Below are 20,365 nucleotides of genomic sequence, written 5' to 3' on the forward strand. Positions count from 1 at the left end.
CACTTAGTGTGTATTTATAATTTTTCATTGCTGATATAAGACGATTGCTGAAAGCATGGCATAATTATTAAGACTTCCTGAAAAGACGAAAGCGTGGACTTTCTGGTAAATCCCGTTCTAATGTAAAATATGACAGATTACTGTAGTAAGGGCATTTCTAGTATACTGCAGGCTATCACACATAACAATTTTTGAGAATTTGGCAACAGTTGCCCTTTATTCCCAAACGTTATGGGGGGAGGAGAGTAGAGAATGAATATTTCAGCTGCCTGAAATAACCTGTTCCCCTCCATAACATGGGAACAAATTAATTCACCAACAAGGCTTTAACTCTGTTTATTCCTCTTATCATCAACAATAAATCCTGTGAATTTGGTAACATTTGCTCTTTATTTGACAAAGTTATGAGGGGGGAACCATATATTTCAGCTGCCTGAAATAACCTGTTCCCCTCCATAACATGGGAACAAATTAATTCACCAACAAGGCCTTAACTCTGTTTATTCCTCTTATCATCAACAATAAATCCTGTGAATTTGGTAACATTTGCTCTTTATTTGACAAAGTTATGAGGGGGGAACCATATATTTCAGCTGCCTGAAATAACCTGTTCCCCCTCCATAACATGGGAAAAAATAAGCAAACCCTGTGAATTTTGAAACTGTTGGTCATTATTTGTCTATATATCGTTTGAAGCAATTAATTATTTGATATTTTGAAATCTAAGATGGTTATAATAAATATTACTGTTGATGTGATTATCTTTATGTAATGTATGCTCTGTTTAAATGTGTATCTTCCAAGTTACAAATATGTTGCAGATTTTACATCTAACAATGCACCTTACAATATAAACACATACGGTGTTTTCTAGAAAGTCAAAAATCACGTGGTGCTGTTGCTCCAATCAATTGTTTTCAAATATCACAGCTGTTACAGTATTTAACTAATCTTTTTTCTTGTAATACATTTGCAGTCTATTAATGCATTTCTGGCCGTCATCGTGAAGGAATACAACAGCAAGAACACAGGACAGGCTGTGTTCATAGATTCATTTGCAATGACAGCAATGTGGCAGGGAAAAAGTCCTAGATTAAAAAAGGTAGATCTTACACATTCCACTGTGCTTCTGTGTTACTCTTCCATGTGTTATTAGTATTTTTGAATCGATGAAAAGAAAATGTTTTGACTTTTATATGATTTTACAGATTTTTCTGTATCACCTATAAAAAAGTATAATCTCAGTGCTATGTGTGTGTGTTACTAAACATATTTTGTTCTTGATATGAAAAAATCTATGTTTTTTTTATTATTCACAGATGAACCCAATGAATTATGAAATAATTCTGGGAATCAACAATCAACACCACCACTGGACTTTAGTGGTAATAAATGTTTTTATACTCTAAAAACAATCTATATCATACTTATCACATAGACAAAAACCACATGAAAACTGTCGAATGCCCACTTTCTAGGTGATCTACCCACAAGACAAAAAGTCTTTGTTCTTGAATCCACTGGGGGAATCAAAACAAGACATCCAGAAATGCTTGCAAATCACAAGGTATGGTTAAAAATTTAACTTTAACTCAAGTATGAAAATCAAATAAAGTTGTTCTTATTAATATATCTATATTTACAGGGCATTTATGAGGAAGAAGGGGTGCAATGTCTCACGTTGGACATGTGACACAGTCAAGCATCCAAAACAACAGGATAGCTCATCATGTGGTGTATTTTCACTGAAGGTGCGGACATATTGTCACACAGTGTATGACTTTAGGATTTTGATATATATTTTGAGACATGTACAGTGAATTACTTACTTTGTTACTTAAATTTAAAGACATTAAATGAAGCTGTTCATTTCAGTTTGCAGAAAAAATCCTGTCAAAAGAGGTTGTGGATTTTCCTGTTTCCAGAGAGGCGGTCCACAGCATGAGGTTGGAAATTGCTGTGAGACTAATCCTTAACAGTGGTGAGGATAACATTAATATTCTTATTTTGAGTGTTTATGACAATTGTTATCATGATTACTATTATTTGTATGTTTGGCTAAAACATCTGTACTTAGCAAAACTTAATACATTAACATGGACTCTGAAAACATTTATTTAAGGAAATTGTTTGTCTACAAATTAATAAGTACAATCATTTCATCTTCTATATTTTTTTCATAAATGACTGTGTTGGTGCTTAGCACATCCTGTGTAATAGTTTTATACACACACAAACACACATATATACGGTCACGATTGTACATGTATAATCGTGTGTGTGTGTTTTTTATACTTTTGTTGTTAACAGAGGACCTAAAAGACTTGTGTCACTTCTGTGGAGAGATGGAAAGTGACACGGATGTGAACTGGGTAGGAAAGTTTTTAGAATTATTCAAAGACTTAGTGTTAGTAAACTAAATGAAGAGGACAAGTTTTATCTAATCTTATCTTGCGTAAACAAGCTATGATATGATCCTCCAACAGTTGGAATATAAAGGAATCTAAAATGATTGATTATATATTGTAATTGTAAAGACATATTTTTCTAAAAAAAACCTGATATTTTTGGTTTCTTTCCTAGATCCAGTGTGACGTGTGTCTGAGGTGGTTCCATCATGCATGTGTGGGAAGCCCACCAACTGAAAAAACATATCACTGCTTTGCGTGTTTGCCTTAGTTGCCTTTGTTCCTGAGATTGCTGTGGTGTGCTTGTTTATGTATGTTGTTTAAAGGTTAATAAATTACATTTTGAAAACTGTTTGATATTTATACTTACAAGACTTTGATATAAGGCAGCTATGGAAAAAAGTTTAAATCCCAAGGCCCCTCATAACTTTGTCAAATAAAGAGCAAATGTTACCAAATTCACAGGATTTATTGTTGATGATAAGAGGAATAAACAGAGTTAAGGCCTTGTTGGTGAATTAATTTGTTCCCATGTTATGGAGGGGAACAGGTTATTTCAGGCAGCTGAAATATTCATTCTCTACTCTCCTCCCCCCATAACGTTTGGGAATAAAGGGCAACTGTTGCCAAATTCTCAAAAATTGTTATGTGTGATAGCCTGCAGTATACTAGAAATGCCCTTACTACAGTAATCTGTCATATTTTACATTAGAACGGGATTTACCAGAAAGTCCACGCTTTCGTCTTTTCAGGAAGTCTTAATAATTATGCCATGCTTTCAGCAATCGTCTTATATCAGCAATGAAAAATTATAAATACACACTAAGTGTTGACTGACTTTTATTTCTGTCAGGCGTAAGTGACAAAAGTTAGAAAAAGACCGATTCTCTTGGCGTTTAAAATAACACAAAACAGCGTAAAAAGACCTCGTTTATTTAATTATTTTTACAATTTTGTAAACAATAGCTGCCGATTAAACTAAATGTTACAAGCTTGACATGATTAACTGAGTTGTTTTTACCGAGAAATCGATCAGAAGCGCCGTGAAAATGGTCAGATCCGCCTCTCCGGCTGTAATGCGCGCTCCCGACACAGGGGGAACAGATTTTCGCAGGGGAACCGAATAGCGCACAAGACCTCGATTGTTTTAAAAGGTTTACGTCACTCTGCCTTTCTCCATCGATACGCTGCCAGACAGCTGAGTTTCCACCATGCTGCTGCGCCCCCAAGTGGACATAAAGCATAATTGGTTTGGCGCTAAAATCATTTTCCATTGCTGTGTTTCTTAGGCAGACTGCAGTTTCCTGTGATTAGCGGGCCTGAAGAAGCCCAGCTGCCTCTCTAAAGTCTTCATTCGCAATAATGAAACCCTCAAAATGACTCCTTGCCCCTGGACTCAACTGTCTGCATCTCCATGCATCTGAGGGCAAAAACCCAAAACCCTGGGAGTGTGAACCGAGGAGCCAATCGGACCTCTGGGATTAAATCAAGGGTGCAGACTGCAGTTGGTTCCTTTGATGAAATCACTCTGAAGTTGTTTCCTGTGGCTACAAGACAAAAGCAGTAACATATCAAGGCACTGTTACTGCTGTGCTACACACACACACACACACACACACACACACACACACAACCCAGTTTCAAATTCCATTTTCCTAACTATTGTGCCTACATGCATGCATCAAGAATAAATTCGATTTGCTCTTGATTACCTCTCACAGTTCTCCCCACACCGGGAGAAGTGCCGCTTCTGAAGATTGCTGGGTACTTCTGAGCGATGCCGCATGAATAGCAGCTGATTGTGATGGAGGCGGCCATGATCTCTCCATTCAGGCCAAGGAAGACGGGGATAAAACAGCTGTTAATCAGTGATGAAGAGGGGGTAAAGAGGTTGCACTCTCCCATTTCCAGCCTCAGGGCTCTTCTGCGAAACTTGAGGAATAACCAGATTAAAATTTAGGACTCTAAAACACGGAGCTTTAAGAGGTTGAATAGTATTACTCTCTGTCCCCAGAAAAAGGAACCGATGTCTCCGGCGGAGGCTGAGTTTGTTAGACTGATGTGATAAATAGTGGAATGTAGAAGGTAGCTGTGACAGAATTCATGATGATTTTCTCAGGGTGAAAGGAAGTTGGCGGATGCTTGATTTGCAGAGTCGGCCTTCTGCTTACCGACAACAGATCAACATCCCAGATTCAGGCCTCCACTTTGTACTGAATTTATCCCACAACTCAATAAGTCTGGTGTCGGTTTCAGCGGGGTTCTGAGAGGGGTGGAGTTTTGAGAACTGTGCTGCTGCGTTGTCTTACTAAGTATATATGGTCTAGTTTCTTGTACAAATATAGTACCCTTGAAATAAGACAAAACTAAGTTACAAGTTACACGTCAGTAAGATAAAGGAGCTTGTTTTAAGTCAATAATTCCTTAATACTGATGAAAAGGTGTCAGTTAATTTGGTATATTATTTTACTAATAGGAAAAATTTCTTTTTATAAGTGAAATAATCTTCCTGTGGAACTAGTACTGCGCTCTAAACCAGAAATACAGCTGGGTGTCATTGACATAGATGTTACAGGAATTATCAGAAAAGGAAGGATAATGCCAACAAGTGGTATAATATAAAAGAAAAATAATAGTGGGCCCAGAAGCCTTGGGGTTAGTGTCAGAGGAGAACCTCTCTGTCTTTACATGTCCTGTGAAATAGGTGTGAACATTGAGCCAGTCCCATGCTGATCCTTCCGCGTTGAAACAAGATTGCGTTGGGTCTAATCTGGCAGAGCTTAAGCTATTTTGTTAAACGAAAATAACTTCTCCGAAGATCCACGGGTGTTATTTGATTAACTTAGGTTTTTTAAATTGTTTTATACTTTATATTTATTCATATTTTATTAAACATTCACCCCGTAACGCACTTTGGCCGGCTACGGTTGATGTGGAAATATCTTTGACTTTAGTATTAGATAGTTACGTAACATTACCTCCAGGTGGAGCTGAAAGGAGAAATGTTCTCTGAGTTCACAGAGATCCCAGCGCAGCAGTGTTGGAAGGATACACTCATTCAACATGTTCAACTGCCTTCCTTCCTATTGCTTTATAATAACACTAGTATTCTGATGGTCCACTGTTTGATTTATTTACATAATGAATCATTTTAATTCGAACAGTGCAGACTGGAGGGCTGCAGCTCAGGCCTTGAATTTTATAAATAAACTCAGGTTTAGATAAAGTATGCAGCAGGTCAGGTTGTCCGACCAGCCTACGGTAGATAAAACCACACTTCCCACAATAACTTGCGCTGGCAATACGGAAACGGGAAAGGCGAGTTTTGTTTGTTTTTTTTCCCCTGAAATGAAAGTAGTCCACCTGTTTCTTTCACACCTGGACTTAATTCTTCACCCCTTTTGATTGCCAGCTGGCCAATGTGTCCATAAATGATACACAGTGAAGCGGTTTTAAGGTTAGTCTTTTATTAACTTTAATTTGGAAAACTGGAAAATTCGAGGTCGCCTCGCGCCTGGTACGTCGATAAGACGACGCGCAGCCAGAGGTTAAATATTAACACAGATCTTCCACTTAAGCGCCTGTCTGCGTGTTTTCTGTTTGTTTGGAAGCTTTTTAGCAAGAGTTCATTCCTAGAAGCATTATTTTTAGACTAATAATTTTATTCTAATAAAGTGGAGTGGTTTCTGTGTTTCTAAAAACACGGTGCTCTTTTCTCATTATCTTTCCATCTGCCACCTGTCTCGCGCCGCGAGGGCAGAAGATGGAGCGGAGTGATACTCCATCTCCCGACAGCCCCGGCTCGTTCCCCACCGTCTTTGATCGTTTCCCCCTCGTCAGTCTCAGCACAGAGGCTGAAAACGAAAGTCCGCCGCAGGAAAACGAAACGATCCCGACTGGCTGTGTGAGTGTCTGAGCATACTCAGGGCGGGGAGGGACTACAGTAACTCCTACATAATGTGGAGCTAAGTTCGCGGATGGTACAGTAGTGTGGTGTGCGCGCACTGCTATCAGACAACCCAGTGGCTGTTGTCGAGGTAAGGTCGTCCCTCTGACTCTTAACTCTAATGGAGGAACTGGTTTGTTTACCACAACCTGGGAGGGGACTGCTTTTTGAGGACTTCTGACACATCTGTGCTTGTTTCTGAAAAACAGCTCCAACATTAAACTTCTTTGACCGTTTTTAACTGCTGCAAACTCAGAAACTGTGAGGTGAAATGTGATTCACATCGTTCTTCCTCTGCTCTGCCTTTCAGATGAGGTCCACTGTGACGTTCTACCTGTGCTACCTGCTGTGCTTGGCTCTGGGGCTGGCCTGCGTGGCGTGTGTGTGCGTGTGGAACAGCCGGTGGAGGGGCGGCTTTGCCTGGGACGGCTCCGGCCTCCAGTTCAACTGGCACCCGGTGCTGATGGTGACGGGTCTGGTGGTTCTGTATGGCTACGGTAGGTGAACTTCACAGTTTTGGATTGTGCAGAGTTTCATTTCTCTGTCTCACTTCTGTTTCTTCTTTTGATGCTGTAGGTGTATTTGAGTAGTCAGTACGCTTATGGGTTTTGTATTGGGACGGTGCATCATGTGAGTATCAGGTGTTATGTGGTACAACTTATTGGTGAAACTCCTCAGTGATGGTGATCCCCACAAATGCAGAACCTGTACCATCCATCCTGTTTTACAGTGTGGGTCGATAATCTCTCTTACTATGGAACCATGTGGTCAGCCATTCAGTCAATATTAACAATAGGAAGTTAGCACTTCTGCTAGCATTGACCTTTATAGAATATTAACACTTGCACACAGGCATTATGCTGATATAAAGTTAGTTTTACAGTCTCATACTGGTTAAACATTAACCTAAAATGAAACTTGTTTTATTTCTACGTTATGACTGTGACATTCAGGAACTCTCAGATTTTTAGCAGAGGGAAAGGTCTAGTAAACTTCTTGCAGCCAGCGGATTGGCAGTGCTCAGTGGACAGATGTCCTGCGTTTTACCACTGCTCCAGTTATGTTGAATATTTTGCTTCTTGATCAAAATCCCTAGTCGGGGAAACAACTTCTAAAACTGTTGGTCCCAAAGATGGAGCCTTGAAGAACACAATCGGAAATTGCGTGGCAGCAAATGTTTTTTCTACGAAACTTGGTGGCGTCTTTTTGGTACAAAAATACCACTGTTAGCCAAATTAATCTGTACTTTATTTATTTTTTTGCTTTGAAAACTAATTTTTTGACAGAAGGAGGAAGTGTGTAAGGATCCAATTTGGCTAGGTTGTAGTGACAACACTGGGTTAGCTCTTCAGTTTCAGTTCCTGCTTTGTGGATGATTCAAAGCTATGTTTTAATCTGGAAATGGTCAGGTAAAAGGGACTACACCAAAGCAGAATAGATCTGACTGAGGAAACGATCTATGGTCCAATAGATAGCTTAAGAAAGACTGGAGAACCTGCAGTCTCCAGGTCCTCCAAAGACTTTTTCTTTCCAGGGATTTGGGGAAGCTTAGAAGGACTGAGGGTTTTAATACCAGAGATGGATAATGTTAACATTTTCCTTAGCATCATGATGGCCGTGACATCAAATACTGATTCAGTGAGTGTAGCTGGTTATTATCTGTGGAACATGGCTGATTTGATTATTTGATTGATGATAATAGTTGGTACAATTTAGCTCAAAGTGAATCATGTGGGCAACACCAGTAGGGAGCAGGAAGTACGCTTACAGGTCTATTCAACCATAAAGCCAGGGGAACTAATCTCTTGTTACAGTTGAATACATGTTAATTTCCACAAAATACTAAAGCCATTGTTTCAGCTTAAAAAAAAAAGACTTGTGATAAAGTTATGCTGGACTGACAGGATCACTGGAATATAGTTAAGGTTAGAATTATTAGCTCCCCAATGAAATCACACAAAAGTCTTCATATTTCCATAGAAATGACCATAACACAAAACTGTTCATATGTGTATTGCTACCAAAAGAACAAAATCATTATTTGCACAGAGTTTGATCAGTAGATTGTATTCATGTTCCGAATTGAAACAAGATATCTGAAATATGACAAGAACAAAACTTGTTCTTGTCATATTTTACATGACATATTTGAACCTCCTGAGATTTAATAATGAGTGGTCTTACAACTGGCAATGCCTCTCTCTGTGTACTGTGTGTCTAATCATTATATGACTTATTTTTGAGAATTGTCTTTATTAATCACCAACTACAATGCTGTTAGTTAATCCAAAAATGTTGATAAACCTCAAACATGTATGTTTAAGGAAGTAAAAGTAAGGTTTGGGCTTTCTTAGGGGAATACCTATATTTACACCTTCTTGGTGCCACTACATCTTCAGCACACGATTGTACTTGAAGTGAAAAGTACATGTGAAACAGTAGCTGCTGAATCTGTAACCCACTCAGCTTCTCTTGAGTGAAATCAGACTTTTTCTTGTCTGACTGATTCTTGCCTGCAGCTCTTAATGACTCCTGCGTGTTGACTTACTGTTGGAGTAATCTTATTTAAACAATAAGCTGTGGCTTTTCGTCTACACACACTACCTTCCTCCATATTAATGAACCTGGAATTTCACCGACAAGAAACTCACGCTGGGTTTTTGCTGTGTGATGTAGCTCCAGCTTGGTTCTATTAAAGCTCCAGACCCAAATTGTTTATTTTATACAACCTGTGTTGAAACACAACCTCTGTGTCAGTTATAGATTGGCCATTTGTTTAGTCGCTGATTGAGTTCGGAGCATGACGTTACCATTTACCTTCAGGAGCTGGATCAGTGTTGCTGTGGTCAGTCAGCTCGGTCGGAACAAAATTGTCTCCTGGCTGTTTTAACTCAAGTCAGCTGAATTAATTTGAAGTGACTCTTCTGTCAGACACACAGGGAACACATGACTAGGCCTGTCACAATAGCTAATTTTGCTGAACAATAAATTCTCAGAGTAATTGTTGTTGTAAATGATATTTTTTGAGACTATTTTCAAGTAATTGACAAGATAGTGCAATTTTGCCCAGTAAACTTTATTTTTGTGAAGTACACTCAACACTGGAACTGGAAGACATTTTAAATATCCAAAGATAAAACAACAACAAAAAATAATAAATGAAATGGTAATAGAAAAACACACACATATAGGAAACAATGACTAAAATAGATTGTGTCTCTGTAAACAAAGCTGTCATTCATAAAATATTAAAATACAATAGGTCTGTGTGTGGACGAATTAAATAAGTTATTTTGAAAAATCAATTAATTATAAGAATGGAAATTGAATGAATTTTAATTTATAATGCGGTTAATTGCTCATTGCGACCGACTTAGACATGACCAACCAAGCTCAGTAGTGTGGAAGAAAAGGGAAGACAAAGATTTTCTGCTGTCTATTTCATGCCAGTAAACTGTCACAAAGTCTCGTCTATTGGTATGCAGATGGAGAAAAAAGGAATGAACGCATTCATACTGTTTGTACATGTCAGTGTGAATAAAAATGTCCATGTTTCAGCAACAGATTTTTACATAAACACAAATTAAGTCTCTTCCAGAAAAGGTGACCCAGATGGTGAGTGGGTTAAAAAAGTCCACCAGCTGTCCACCTGGTTTCAGGGTTAGAATATTAAAAGTTGACAAGAAATATGAAAATATGACTAGATGTTGTTGTTAAATCGGTTTTTTGTATATTTTAAATGTTGTGTGACTCTACATGCTTCGACTGCCTGTCTCTTTGCCTCTGTCACAGCGGCGCTTTCCCATTGTGACACAATAAAGGAAATCACTTTTCTACCTGATAATGTTTGATTCCACACAGCGCTGCTGGAACATGTATTGAGAATGCATAAGATAAACGCACACATTATTCTTTGTTCACAAAGATGCATGCACTCACATCGGTCTCACTGTAAGCTCAACATGAACCTCTGAAAGCGAGTCTATAACTCAACCTTTAGTTAGGTTCACATCGAGCATCAGGTGAGGCTGATGCGTACGTTGGAGGAGTGTTCTCTGCAAAGGCATGATCCTTATTAAAAGTTATGGTTGTGTTTTTGTTTTTGTTTTTTGTGCTGTCTCCAGGAGCCGTTGTGTACCGCGTGCCGCTGACCTGGGGTCAGAACAAACTCCCCTGGAAGCTGCTGCATGCCGCTCTGATGCTCGGCTCCCTGATCATGTCCATCTTGGGACTCTGTGCCGTCTTTGCCGTCCACAACGCCAAGAACACTCCCAACCTGTACTCGTTACACAGCTGGATCGGAATCACAGCCATAATTCTGTTTGCACTTCAGGTACCTGGCTTCAAACGGGACAAAATATATCTTGTCGTTTTCATTAGTGTCAACGTATTTTTTCTTTTTGTCTTTCCTGACCCGCCGTTGGGCAGTGGGGGGTGGGGTTCGCAGGCTTCCTCTTGCCCTGCTCTCCCGTATTGCTCCGTAAACTCCTGAAACCCGTCCACGTGTGGCTGGGCGGCAGCATCCTGCTGCTCACCACCGCCGCCTGCATCTCGGGCATCAACGAGAAACTCTTCTTTGTCCTGTGAGTTCTCTTTGTGTTGCTTTTAAAACTTTGTACCTTTTAACATAACATCACGATGTTCAATCTTAACATCTGCTTCTTTCCACAGAAAAGGCAACGTCACGTACTCCAGCCTTCCACCTGAGGGTTTGTTAGGAAACTCATTAGGGGTTTTAATCATAGCCTTTGGCCTGGTGGTCCTCAAGATTCTGTCCAACATCAAATGGCAGAGACCAGACTCCAGACCTGGGGAAATAGCTTACACGGTGAGTGTCTGAGAAAAAAATAGCCGATTTGATTCAGTCGAATTATAGTGTCCTTAAAGCTGCAATATGCAACTTTTATAAACTACGTTTTTTAAATATTTGTTAAAACTGTTACCATGTTGTGACTGAGAAATAATCTCTGAAAAGATCGCTCTCCTTCACCTCCTCCCTGAGCTACTATTGCTGTCTGGAGAAAAGCACGGCTCCTGAAGAAAAACAACCAATCAGAGTCAGGAGGAGTGGCTTAGTGGTGTTAATTCTCATGTACTCGCTGCTAAATGTGCTAATGACAGAGAAACAACTTACCATGACAGGAAAACTGTTTATCCGCCATCATCATGGCCATGCTCATTAGCCTGAGCTCTGCTAGCTGCAGTGTAGCAGAGAGCAAGGGAAGAAGGTAGAGAGTGAGGATGAGCAGCGCCACAGGAGGCAGAGGGTGATTGACAGCACCAAGACCCGCTCTGATTGGTTTTTTGTAGGAAGCACTGGGAGAAGATGGAGGAACTAATTTTTTTCCACAGATTATGTCTTACACCATACTGTCATGACATAGCAATAGTTTCAACAAATATATAAGAAAAAATGATCAAAGTTGCATATTGCAGCTTTAAGTTTTATTTGATATTGTGAAATGTTTATTTTGTAAAAGTGGGAACCCAGACATATGCATATTTAACATAATTTAAATAAATAAATGAAAAAATATTAACACTGATTTATTTTATCTTCCAGCCACTTCAAGACGAAAATGAATAAAAGTTGAGGAACTGCAACCAGTTCACTGCTAAATCAGTGCAGTCAAAACATAATATTTGGTTTCCTGATGATGCTTAAAGTTGAAAAATAATCACCTTATCAATGTAAATATATGTTATATTTAAGATTGCTTACTCACCCAAATAAAACAATTTCATCTGATTTCTTTCTCAGATTAATCTGTCCCATGATACACTGCACCCCTGCCTTAACATCCTATAGAAATGACTTCTCTTCATGCTGTTGAATGCAGCTCTTTAAGTCGTTAACCTGGATTGTTAGGCCTTTCATAATCAGTCAAGTTTATTTGTGTAGAACATTTCAGCAACAAGGCAGTTCAGAATCATTAAAACACAGAAATACAATATCATAAAAAAACATGATACTGGTTTTCTCAATTGTTGACTGTATCAAACATTACATTTTGATGAGTGCCATCACCAAAATCATCAATACACATCAGATATGTTGGTCAATGTTCCATTTATTATGGTTTAAAGAGCAACTCTGAACAGGAGGGTTTTTAGTCTTGATTTAATTTATTTCCATAAGTACACTACATGTACGTAGGTTGTGAATATAAACACAAATATAGGCATACGAGTATATATTGTCATAGCTACTTATGGGGCCCAAGTCTTTAGCAATTTTCACTACTAAGCCACTAAAGACATCCTTGCTGATAATCAGATTAGTCCATTTAATTTTCCTCAAATTACTGACACAGTATATTTTTAATTATTATCCACAACTGATTTTGACTTGACTTTGTGCCACTGTGAGATTATTTTGCAGTAGGGGAAAAAAATTCAAGGTCAGCTATTAATATTGGCAAGAGAAATATTTGGCCTTTACAGAAGAGTGTCAAGAAGAAAGCCTTAGTTGAAATAAAGTCACGAGAAGTTCTGTTTGCAACAAGCCGAGCAGGGAACACGGCAAACGTGTGGACCAAGGTTCATGTGGTCAAAGATGCCCAAAATGAAACCTTTTAGTGTGTTTGCTGTGGAACTCTGAGACTGCGAGTCTACCCCGACTATCTTCCCTAAAAGTCTCGTATCGGGGTTCTTCTTTCCAACACAACGACGACCCCACCCAGAGCTACAAACGGGTTTAGAGGGTTTGAATGGAGGGTTTGTTTAGAACGGTCCGGACGGAGAAAATTGTAAAATAGGTCGTGTTATGAGACTATATGTGTTAATCCTGACTGAAAGCGTGACAGTTTAGATTTCAAGTGTGGCATTAAGCGAGGGGTGGGATGAGTTGGAACAAGCTCATGATGAATCAGTGAAAAAAGCAGAGCAGAGGGTGATGGGGGAATTAGCAGTGGTTGAAAGTGAAAGTGGTGGAGCACATGACCCCAGAGGAAGCCACAAAGACTACCTTCTCTCTAAAAGGATCCCAGGTGCGTTAGTCACATGATGGCAAACAAGAGAAAAACCTCCACATATGGACAAAATAGTTCTGTGACCTCTTTTTCCATCAAACAAGCTCCAGGTTGAAGATATTTCACTACCGGAAGCAGCATATTGAGCGGCCTGATGTGTTCTGTGAGAAGGATCATAAAGGACAGGATAATCTGACACTTATGTGGCTTCAAAGAATCACATCCAGTTGCACAGGGCGGAACATTTCGGTTCATCCGCGATCCGAGTAGAAGAGGACGCTTGTCTGCCACAAGATGGCAGCAGAGAGCAGTCCAGATCAGGCTGAGAACACGCGAGATGTTGAACTAATACGATACCTGAGCTGACATAAAACTAAAGGCTTTCCACTTAAAGAACCCGTCGATGATTATTTACATTTTTACGAAAAGATAAATGAAAACACGTTTTCCCCAAACCTGTCTGTCCTTTGCTACATTTAAGAGGTGTCGTATTTCCTATCAGAAATTATTTTATTGGTTAAATGACAATAAATGTACAGTAAATCAACATTTATTTAGGGTTGTGAATAATTTTGATTCTTAACGACGGCTCAGTTAACAATGGGCCTTTTCTGTGAGTTGAATTGATGAACCAAAATAACTGAGTGTATTCAGATGGATAACTGTATTTTATGTTATAATTTGCCCTTCATGAGTATATTAATTTTGTTTCTCATATATATATACATTTAAGATACCTGAGCTGACATATATATATATATATATATATATATATATATATATTAGTACTTTAATCTTTGTGTGAGTCAACCTCAATGTTCTGTCACTTTGCAGCTGTTAGACCTGAGTTTTCCCACTGTGGGACAATAAAGGATTTTTCTGTTCTGTGTTTTGGTCACTTCTTGTGTCTCCACTGGATGTCTCCACTGGAAAGGGCGAAAAAAAAAAGTATGTCTTTTTATTTGTTTGCCTTGGAAAAAGATTCACAATAAAGAAATATTTTGAGAAGTGACAAATTTATTAAGAAGGAAATTGTTGAAACCCTTATTTGTAGCCTATTGTTTGGGAAGGTTTTACTGGGTTTTCTGAGATGTTTGGGGAAAGGAAAATAAGTAAATTTCTGTTTTAATTTCTTCTTTATGAAAGTAACCGTTGAGTTTGTTGTTTGCTACTGACAGTAATGTTGCTGTAATGTTTTCATAGTGTCTCTCAAATTTCCTATAGTCACGTGGAGGCAGCATCCAGAACTATTCTCTAACGCTGCAGCTGGGGCAGAGCCTATTATCGGACAGAGTCAGTGGGCGGGGCCTCATTGGTTTGGGCCACTCCCTCCGCCGGTCCTGATTTGCATCCAGAGCAGTGAAAGTTCGGAGCGCGGCAGAAAGAGGAGCAGCTGACTTCAGGATCCAGAGAAGGAGGTTCATCTCGGGGAAATTACAGTAAGTTCAGCTGCAGCTGGAACTGTTCAGTCTCTGAGCCCAAACTTTGAGTCCGTCTTTAAAAAAACCTTTTCAAACACTCATTTATTCTGTGCATGACATGCTTATGTGTTCTAATCTGCACTACAATACAATTTAAGAGCATGATGAAAATAATTTCAAAACCCAAGGAGTCTGTTTCTATGCCTGAGTTGACATGCCCTGACTGTAGGACCTCCTTTTTGTGCCTCAGATTGACTACATTTCTCCATCAGATAAATTTGTAATCACAAAGCGATTTGGCTTTTTCTTCTTAGTGGTTGCTTGCACTGTTTGGCAAGGGTCACTCAAAGAGTTGCTGGCATTCCTGCAAATTGACATTCTGACCTTTTCAGTTGATCCATAGACCCCTACAGTCCCCGGTGGGGGAAAAAAAAGGTTCACGTCACAACAAATCCTTAAATAGTCCTTAGACCAGAGCTTGTGTAGGAAAATATCAGACAGCATGATTCCTGTTCCATATTTCAAGTTTTCTGATCCGTGTTTAGTTTTCCCTCAAACCGAAGGAAATCCTGCACAGCCTCAATGTGTTCAGATGTTTCAGCTCCAGCGTCACCCAGTCTGCATGCCTCATGATCGCTGTGGGAAGAGAGAGCCGCTGAGAAAACCCAGCTCGGATCAAAGCACAACCAACTGCCTAGTGATGGCGGTGCTGTTGTTCGCCCATCCAGAGGCCGGAGCCTCATTCCACCCGTTCCCCGTGTGCGGATCAGCTTGTGTAACTGCTGCCACGTTACAGTGAGGAACGCAGAGAGTCTGCAGCCAGATGTTTTCACACCACACAGGACAGGCACATCTGCGGTGAAGTCATCCAATAACATCAGCTCCCTGTGTGTTTTTCAGTCCAGTAGTGGATGTTTTCTTGGTTCTGGAATGACGTGTTAATCCTGTTTTATGGCTTCTTGTTTTGTTTCTACATGTGAGGCTTAACAGTTTAAAAAATCCCATGACATCAACTCGCTGCAGTGACAGAACATTTCAAGCTGTGCTTGTTGACCAGGACTTTGACTGGACACTTGGGAACTACATGTAACCGGTCCTGTGGGTTCTTCTGGGATGTGAGGCGGTGTCTCTGTAGACCCAACTCGTTCTATGTTCTACCTGTAGAACACAGGGTTAATTCACCCGCCACATTTTAGGATGCATTCACACCAACCCTGTTCAGTCCAGTGTAATTCTAGTTTGTTTGCCCAGAAATCCGGTTTGTTTGGGGAGATTTAATTGAACTCTGATGAAGACCAGAAAGGTCAACTTTCGTCCGCCTACAGACCTGGGCGCGGTTGAAGTGAACTGTGGTGCAGTTCAATTGTACATGTGGATGCCAGGTGGACCAGAGACCTCTAAAAAAAAAGTGGACTACAGTGCAGTGCATTCTGGGGAAACACAACCAAAACAAACACGGTACTCTAGCGATAGTGGGAGAAATGGCTCATTGTCTTTTACCATCGCCTGAACACAACTACAACCACTAAAATCTGATGGCACTCAGTTTTTATTTACATTTCGTGAAGAAAGAAGTGACGCTTAGTGTCTTCCTTTGAGGTTTTTGTGTTGTTTCCTTTAGTGGTTCTTGGTGCAGCGTCGCCAGAGGCAACGGGGTGAACAGGTAGCTCAAAGGATTTTGTTCATCTAACAGAGTGCAGTGTGACAGCGAACTGCACCAGTCGAAACTGTAACAAATGTGGCAATTTTTAGTCGAACCAAGTCTACCGGATTATCAGGTGTGAAAACACCCTAAGCTCTTTGATAAGAGCTAACTCAAAAAAGGTTGTGTAAAGCTGACTAAATAATCTGGCACCCTACAAACCTTTAGTTTTGTGACACCACACAGGCACTGTCCCACAAACTAACACTGTTCCAGTCTCTCTTTTTCAATGTCTATTAGTGGAGTTGCAGTTGAGTGGGTTATCAGTTTGATTGACTGTGACTGCGGCCGGGTCAGGTCGGGTCATTTCCACTCATACACCTGCAGACTCCAGTCTTCACGCTGTCTAACACTAGCAGATTTTTGTGCTGACCCAACTTGCCAGCTGACTATAGTGCACACTGATGGCAACTTTATCTGGAAATTTAGGCCAAAACTGGGGAGAATATTGTCCCAATCTTTAATCAACTGCTAGCAACTTTTAATGACTGCTCCTTCTTACTTATTTTTATTTTAACAGTTCCTATCAAAATGTTGGCAAAACAAAAGCTATCCTACTGGGTTAGCATCTTCTTTGTGGTGTTGAGGCTGGCCCACGCCCAGTACGAATACCTCGGATACCCGCCGGGCTACCCAGACCCTGAACAGGAACAGTACACCCCCCCGGTCCTGGCTTCAGATACCCCCAGGATTCAGCTCCGACTAGCAGGACAAAAGAGGAAGCATAATGAGGGTCGAGTTGAGGTTTACTACAACGGTACATGGGGCACTGTCTGCGACGATGACTTCAGCATCCATGGTGCCCAGGTGGTGTGCAAGGAACTGGGCTACCAGGAAGCAGTCTCATGGGTCCCATCTTCCAAATATGGGAAAGGAGAAGGTAAGGCACAGACATTCTCAATACATCACATCTATTATTTTTGTACGTGGTATTTATTGGGGTAATACATCCCAGTGGTGTGTAAACTATGGTTGGGAGACTGCACGGATTTATTGACCATTGATAATAGGCTGAGCCATTCACCAGTCGATTTTTTAAGAGGGATTTTCCTTTTTATTTTTGGCCTTTGAGTTGCTATCTTAATTAATAACAATGCTTGACTGAAGCCACAAGATGCAGACCATGGGAAAAAAAAAGAATTCTGTTTTTAATGGCGCACGCAAACTCCTTGCAGCTGCAAGCAAAGCTTTTATTTTCCCCAGAGTTCCTCCAAGTTCAGCGGTGATTTATTTACTCAAACGTCTAACAGAAAGTCAGCAAATCAAGGAAATGAACAAACCTGATCATCCTCTTCATGAGACTGACTTAGAAAAACGGAGTGTCTTCAGTCAGAGGCTTCTTGAAATTCGCTGTAATACAAACTGATGCAGGAAATCTTTCCTTCCGACAGCCATCACCATCTACAGTAACTCTTTGAAGAATTTGAATTAATATGAGCTACAACAACATTTAATTTAGGATCGATAAAGTATTTTTTTTACTGAATTTGATTGTGCTGTAAAATGGCACTATGTGCCTGGAACTGGACTTTAGCTTTCTAAATTAGCAAATCAACGTTCTGCCTAGAAAATGGCCGCTGTGCAAGTATATCACCCATAGACATTTGTTGACCTGATGAACATTGGTTGGGAAAATGTTACATATCGCAAAACCTTAGTGTAAACTTGAAATATTTTACGGCAACAAAACCAAGGCAAAGTGTTGAATGCTAACAATATGATGAAACCTTAATTTCTGTTTTATCCCATAAGGACCCATCTGGTTTGACAATCTCCAGTGCACTGGAAAAGAGAGGACGCTGGCTCTGTGTCCATCCAACGGGATTGGTGTTTCAGACTGCAAACACACCGAAGATGTAGGCGTCGTGTGCAGCGACCGCAGGATCCCTGGATTTAAATTTGTCAACACATTGCCCAATCATGTGGAGGTAAACGTCTCCAAAAGCTGCGTGCGTCTTTCATATTTCCTTCTTATTATTGTCCTTGTGGTCTGTGGGCCTCGGAGATACCAGGTGGTGCTTTTGGTTTGTTCTGATGTAACTTCTGTCCAACAACAACTTTAAAATGTAATGTTTTTCTTGTTATTTGAGCTTGTTATTTAACCTGACAAACTGACCTCTTCTGAATGCATGTTCCGATTTATTGAATATAACTGTATTTCCCTTCTAATTTCAAAATAGGAGAACCTACATAAATAAAGGGTGTCAGGAGTAAAACACTCAAGTTCTCTTTGGCAAAGACATCTCATAGGGTTTTATTATGAATTATTTAATTAGGAATGGGCGAGATATTTTGTTATATCCATAAAACTCATCATGAGCCTTTGTGAGATCTTGTGGTGAATATGCAGTGATCATGTAGTCTCTAAAGTAGGGTTAGTGAACAGAATTCCTGATTTTCTGAAAGTTGAAAACAAATCTAAATTGTAGCTCTCTCACAAAGACCTAAATTCTTCTATTATTATTGGTAAAATTATGAAAAGAAGAAGATCCTATTTATACGGCACATTTTCAGCAACAAGGCAGTTCAAAAGTCTAGTTTGTAGAAAGGGTTTGAAGCCCAAAATAGTGTTTTTGCCCCACAGCTTTACTCAGAGTCATTAAGGATGTTTTCACACCTGGTAGTCCAGTAGACTCAGTTCGATTGGGGGCCAAAGTTACAACGATTGTTACATTTTCAGTTGATGCGGTTTGCTTTCAAACTGAACTCTGTCAATTGATCCAAACTAACTGAAAAACCTTCTCACCCCTTCGCTTGCAACAAGAACTACTGAAGGAAGTGACAAGAAAACTTCTGAAGAAGACAATGAGTGCAACTTCCATCTTCACGAAATGTAAACAAAAATGGAGGTGCACCAGGTTTTAGCGATTCAAGGATTTCTCTTTTGTATTCGGGAGAAAGCCACCAGCAATTTTTTTTTTGGTTCTATTTGCCCAGAATGTCCTGTACTATAGTTTGCTTCCTGCTCTTGGAGCGGTCTCTGATCCACTTGCATTCACATATGCATTGGAACTGTGCCAGAATTCACTTCAACTGAACACAGGCCGAGATTTGTAGGAGGACCAGAGTTTGTTTTCTTTTGTCTGCATCACAGTTCGATTGAGTATTCACACCTCCTCAACCAAAGTCTCCAAAGTCTTCTAAAGCTGGTGTTGAGTTCACACCAAACACGTTCTGAGCGTCAGGAGCGTCTGATTTACATTCAAGGTGTAAGTGGAGGCGCGTAGTGCCATTGCGGGGCGTTTCGAGTGTCCAGTGCGGCACGATTTGAAATGTTTGGAGTGTTTTGAGCGTTTGAAGAGCCGAGCACGTCCAACATGTCCGACGCTCCACATAGATTTTGATTGTAAACTGGACGCGTCTGATGGTCAAAACGCGTTTGGAGTGAACGCACCATAGCAGGCAGCGTACAGGAGAGGTGAAGAAAAAATGCTGCAAGATTTGACTTATCCAAGGGACAGCTTAGATTGAATGCTTGTCAGAAAAATGTAAATGGGTAACATTCAAATTTAGATGGGACAGACTGTATGGCTTAGCCCTACCTTCTGGAAGACCTCGGTCTCTGCGAAGGGGTTGTGATGATGCATATTTTAAGAAAACTTTACAAAGAGTGTGATGCAATTCTATCAAACTATAAGACCGTAAAAAATGTTTTGTTTTATAAAACGAAGGACATCAAAGTTTAAGGATAAAGTTTCCTGATATGTTGGAAGTCAAAAAGTCTTGATGCTTCATATTGACAATTTTACTTACAGTGGGGGATTTCTACACAATCCCTACATGGGAAATTCTTAGAGTCAGAGTTTTTGTATTCAATAAACATTTACCCAACCCAAATCTCAGTACAGTGGACTCGAGGTATTCCCAGGGATTTGGAACCACAGCTGCCTGCGCATAGTTCAAATTTGTGAATACTT

At 40.0% G+C, this 20,365-nt stretch overlaps 3 protein-coding genes across 6 annotated transcripts in view; all 3 read left to right on the top strand.

Annotated features, from left to right (window-relative positions):
* The first annotated feature begins 920 nt into the window (after positions 1 to 920).
* LOC114154321 (lysine-specific demethylase 5B-like) lies at positions 921 to 2,881 on the top strand. The gene is made up of 7 exons (XM_028033322.1): positions 921 to 1,102; positions 1,320 to 1,385; positions 1,479 to 1,567; positions 1,646 to 1,751; positions 1,876 to 1,981; positions 2,311 to 2,372; positions 2,584 to 2,881. Exons 1-7 carry the CDS (start codon positions 1,061 to 1,063, stop codon positions 2,677 to 2,679), a joined length of 567 nt encoding a protein of 188 aa, XP_027889123.1. The 5' UTR covers positions 921 to 1,060; the 3' UTR covers positions 2,680 to 2,881.
* Positions 2,882 to 5,703: 2,822 nt separating this feature from the next.
* cyb561a3a (cytochrome b561 family, member A3a) lies at positions 5,704 to 12,103 on the top strand. 3 transcript variants are annotated; one of them, XM_028033316.1, is made up of 7 exons: positions 5,704 to 5,865; positions 6,169 to 6,312; positions 6,665 to 6,851; positions 10,479 to 10,687; positions 10,783 to 10,937; positions 11,026 to 11,182; positions 11,918 to 12,103. In XM_028033316.1, the coding sequence occupies exons 2-7, from the start codon at positions 6,172 to 6,174 to the stop codon at positions 11,939 to 11,941; spliced, it is 873 nt and encodes a 290-aa protein (XP_027889117.1). In that variant the 5' UTR covers positions 5,704 to 5,865; positions 6,169 to 6,171; the 3' UTR covers positions 11,942 to 12,103. The 3 variants fall into 3 exon arrangements, with proteins under 3 accessions (XP_027889117.1, XP_027889119.1, XP_027889118.1); XM_028033318.1 differs by lacking the exon at positions 6,169 to 6,312 and having other exon boundaries at positions 5,733 to 5,865; XM_028033317.1 differs by lacking the exon at positions 5,704 to 5,865 and having other exon boundaries at positions 6,169 to 6,445.
* Positions 12,104 to 14,641: 2,538 nt separating this feature from the next.
* loxl2b (lysyl oxidase-like 2b) overlaps positions 14,642 to 20,365 on the top strand; it is a 33,084-nt gene continuing 27,360 nt past the window's right edge. For both annotated transcript variants that reach the window (XM_028033295.1, XM_028033296.1), the window contains exons 1-3: positions 14,642 to 14,764; positions 16,969 to 17,328; positions 18,201 to 18,376. In XM_028033295.1, the coding sequence (XP_027889096.1) occupies positions 16,980 to 17,328; positions 18,201 to 18,376 (525 nt within the window). In that variant the 5' untranslated portion in view covers positions 14,642 to 14,764; positions 16,969 to 16,979. The remainder of the gene's footprint in view (positions 14,765 to 16,968; positions 17,329 to 18,200; positions 18,377 to 20,365) is intronic.

The sequence above is a fragment of the Xiphophorus couchianus genome, chromosome 12 (genome assembly GCF_001444195.1).
Source record: "Xiphophorus couchianus chromosome 12, X_couchianus-1.0, whole genome shotgun sequence".
NCBI lineage: Eukaryota > Metazoa > Chordata > Actinopteri > Cyprinodontiformes > Poeciliidae > Xiphophorus > Xiphophorus couchianus.

Bases quoted from the DNA above. Each gene is read 5' to 3' on its own strand.
- LOC114154321 (XM_028033322.1), top strand. From the start codon at position 1,061: ATGACAGCAATGTGGCAGGGAAAAAGTCCTAGATTAAAAAAG. The intron at 1,386-1,478 runs GTAATAAATGTT...CCCACTTTCTAG, and splicing joins ACCACCACTGGACTTTAGTG to GTGATCTACCCACAAGACAA. The intron at 1,982-2,310 runs GTGAGGATAACA...TGTTGTTAACAG, and splicing joins GAGACTAATCCTTAACAGTG to AGGACCTAAAAGACTTGTGT.
- cyb561a3a (XM_028033316.1), top strand. From the start codon at position 6,172: ATGGAGCGGAGTGATACTCCATCTCCCGACAGCCCCGGCTCGTTCCCC. The intron at 10,688-10,782 runs GTACCTGGCTTC...GCCGTTGGGCAG, and splicing joins TAATTCTGTTTGCACTTCAG to TGGGGGGTGGGGTTCGCAGG. The intron at 11,183-11,917 runs GTGAGTGTCTGA...TTTATCTTCCAG, and splicing joins CTGGGGAAATAGCTTACACG to CCACTTCAAGACGAAAATGA.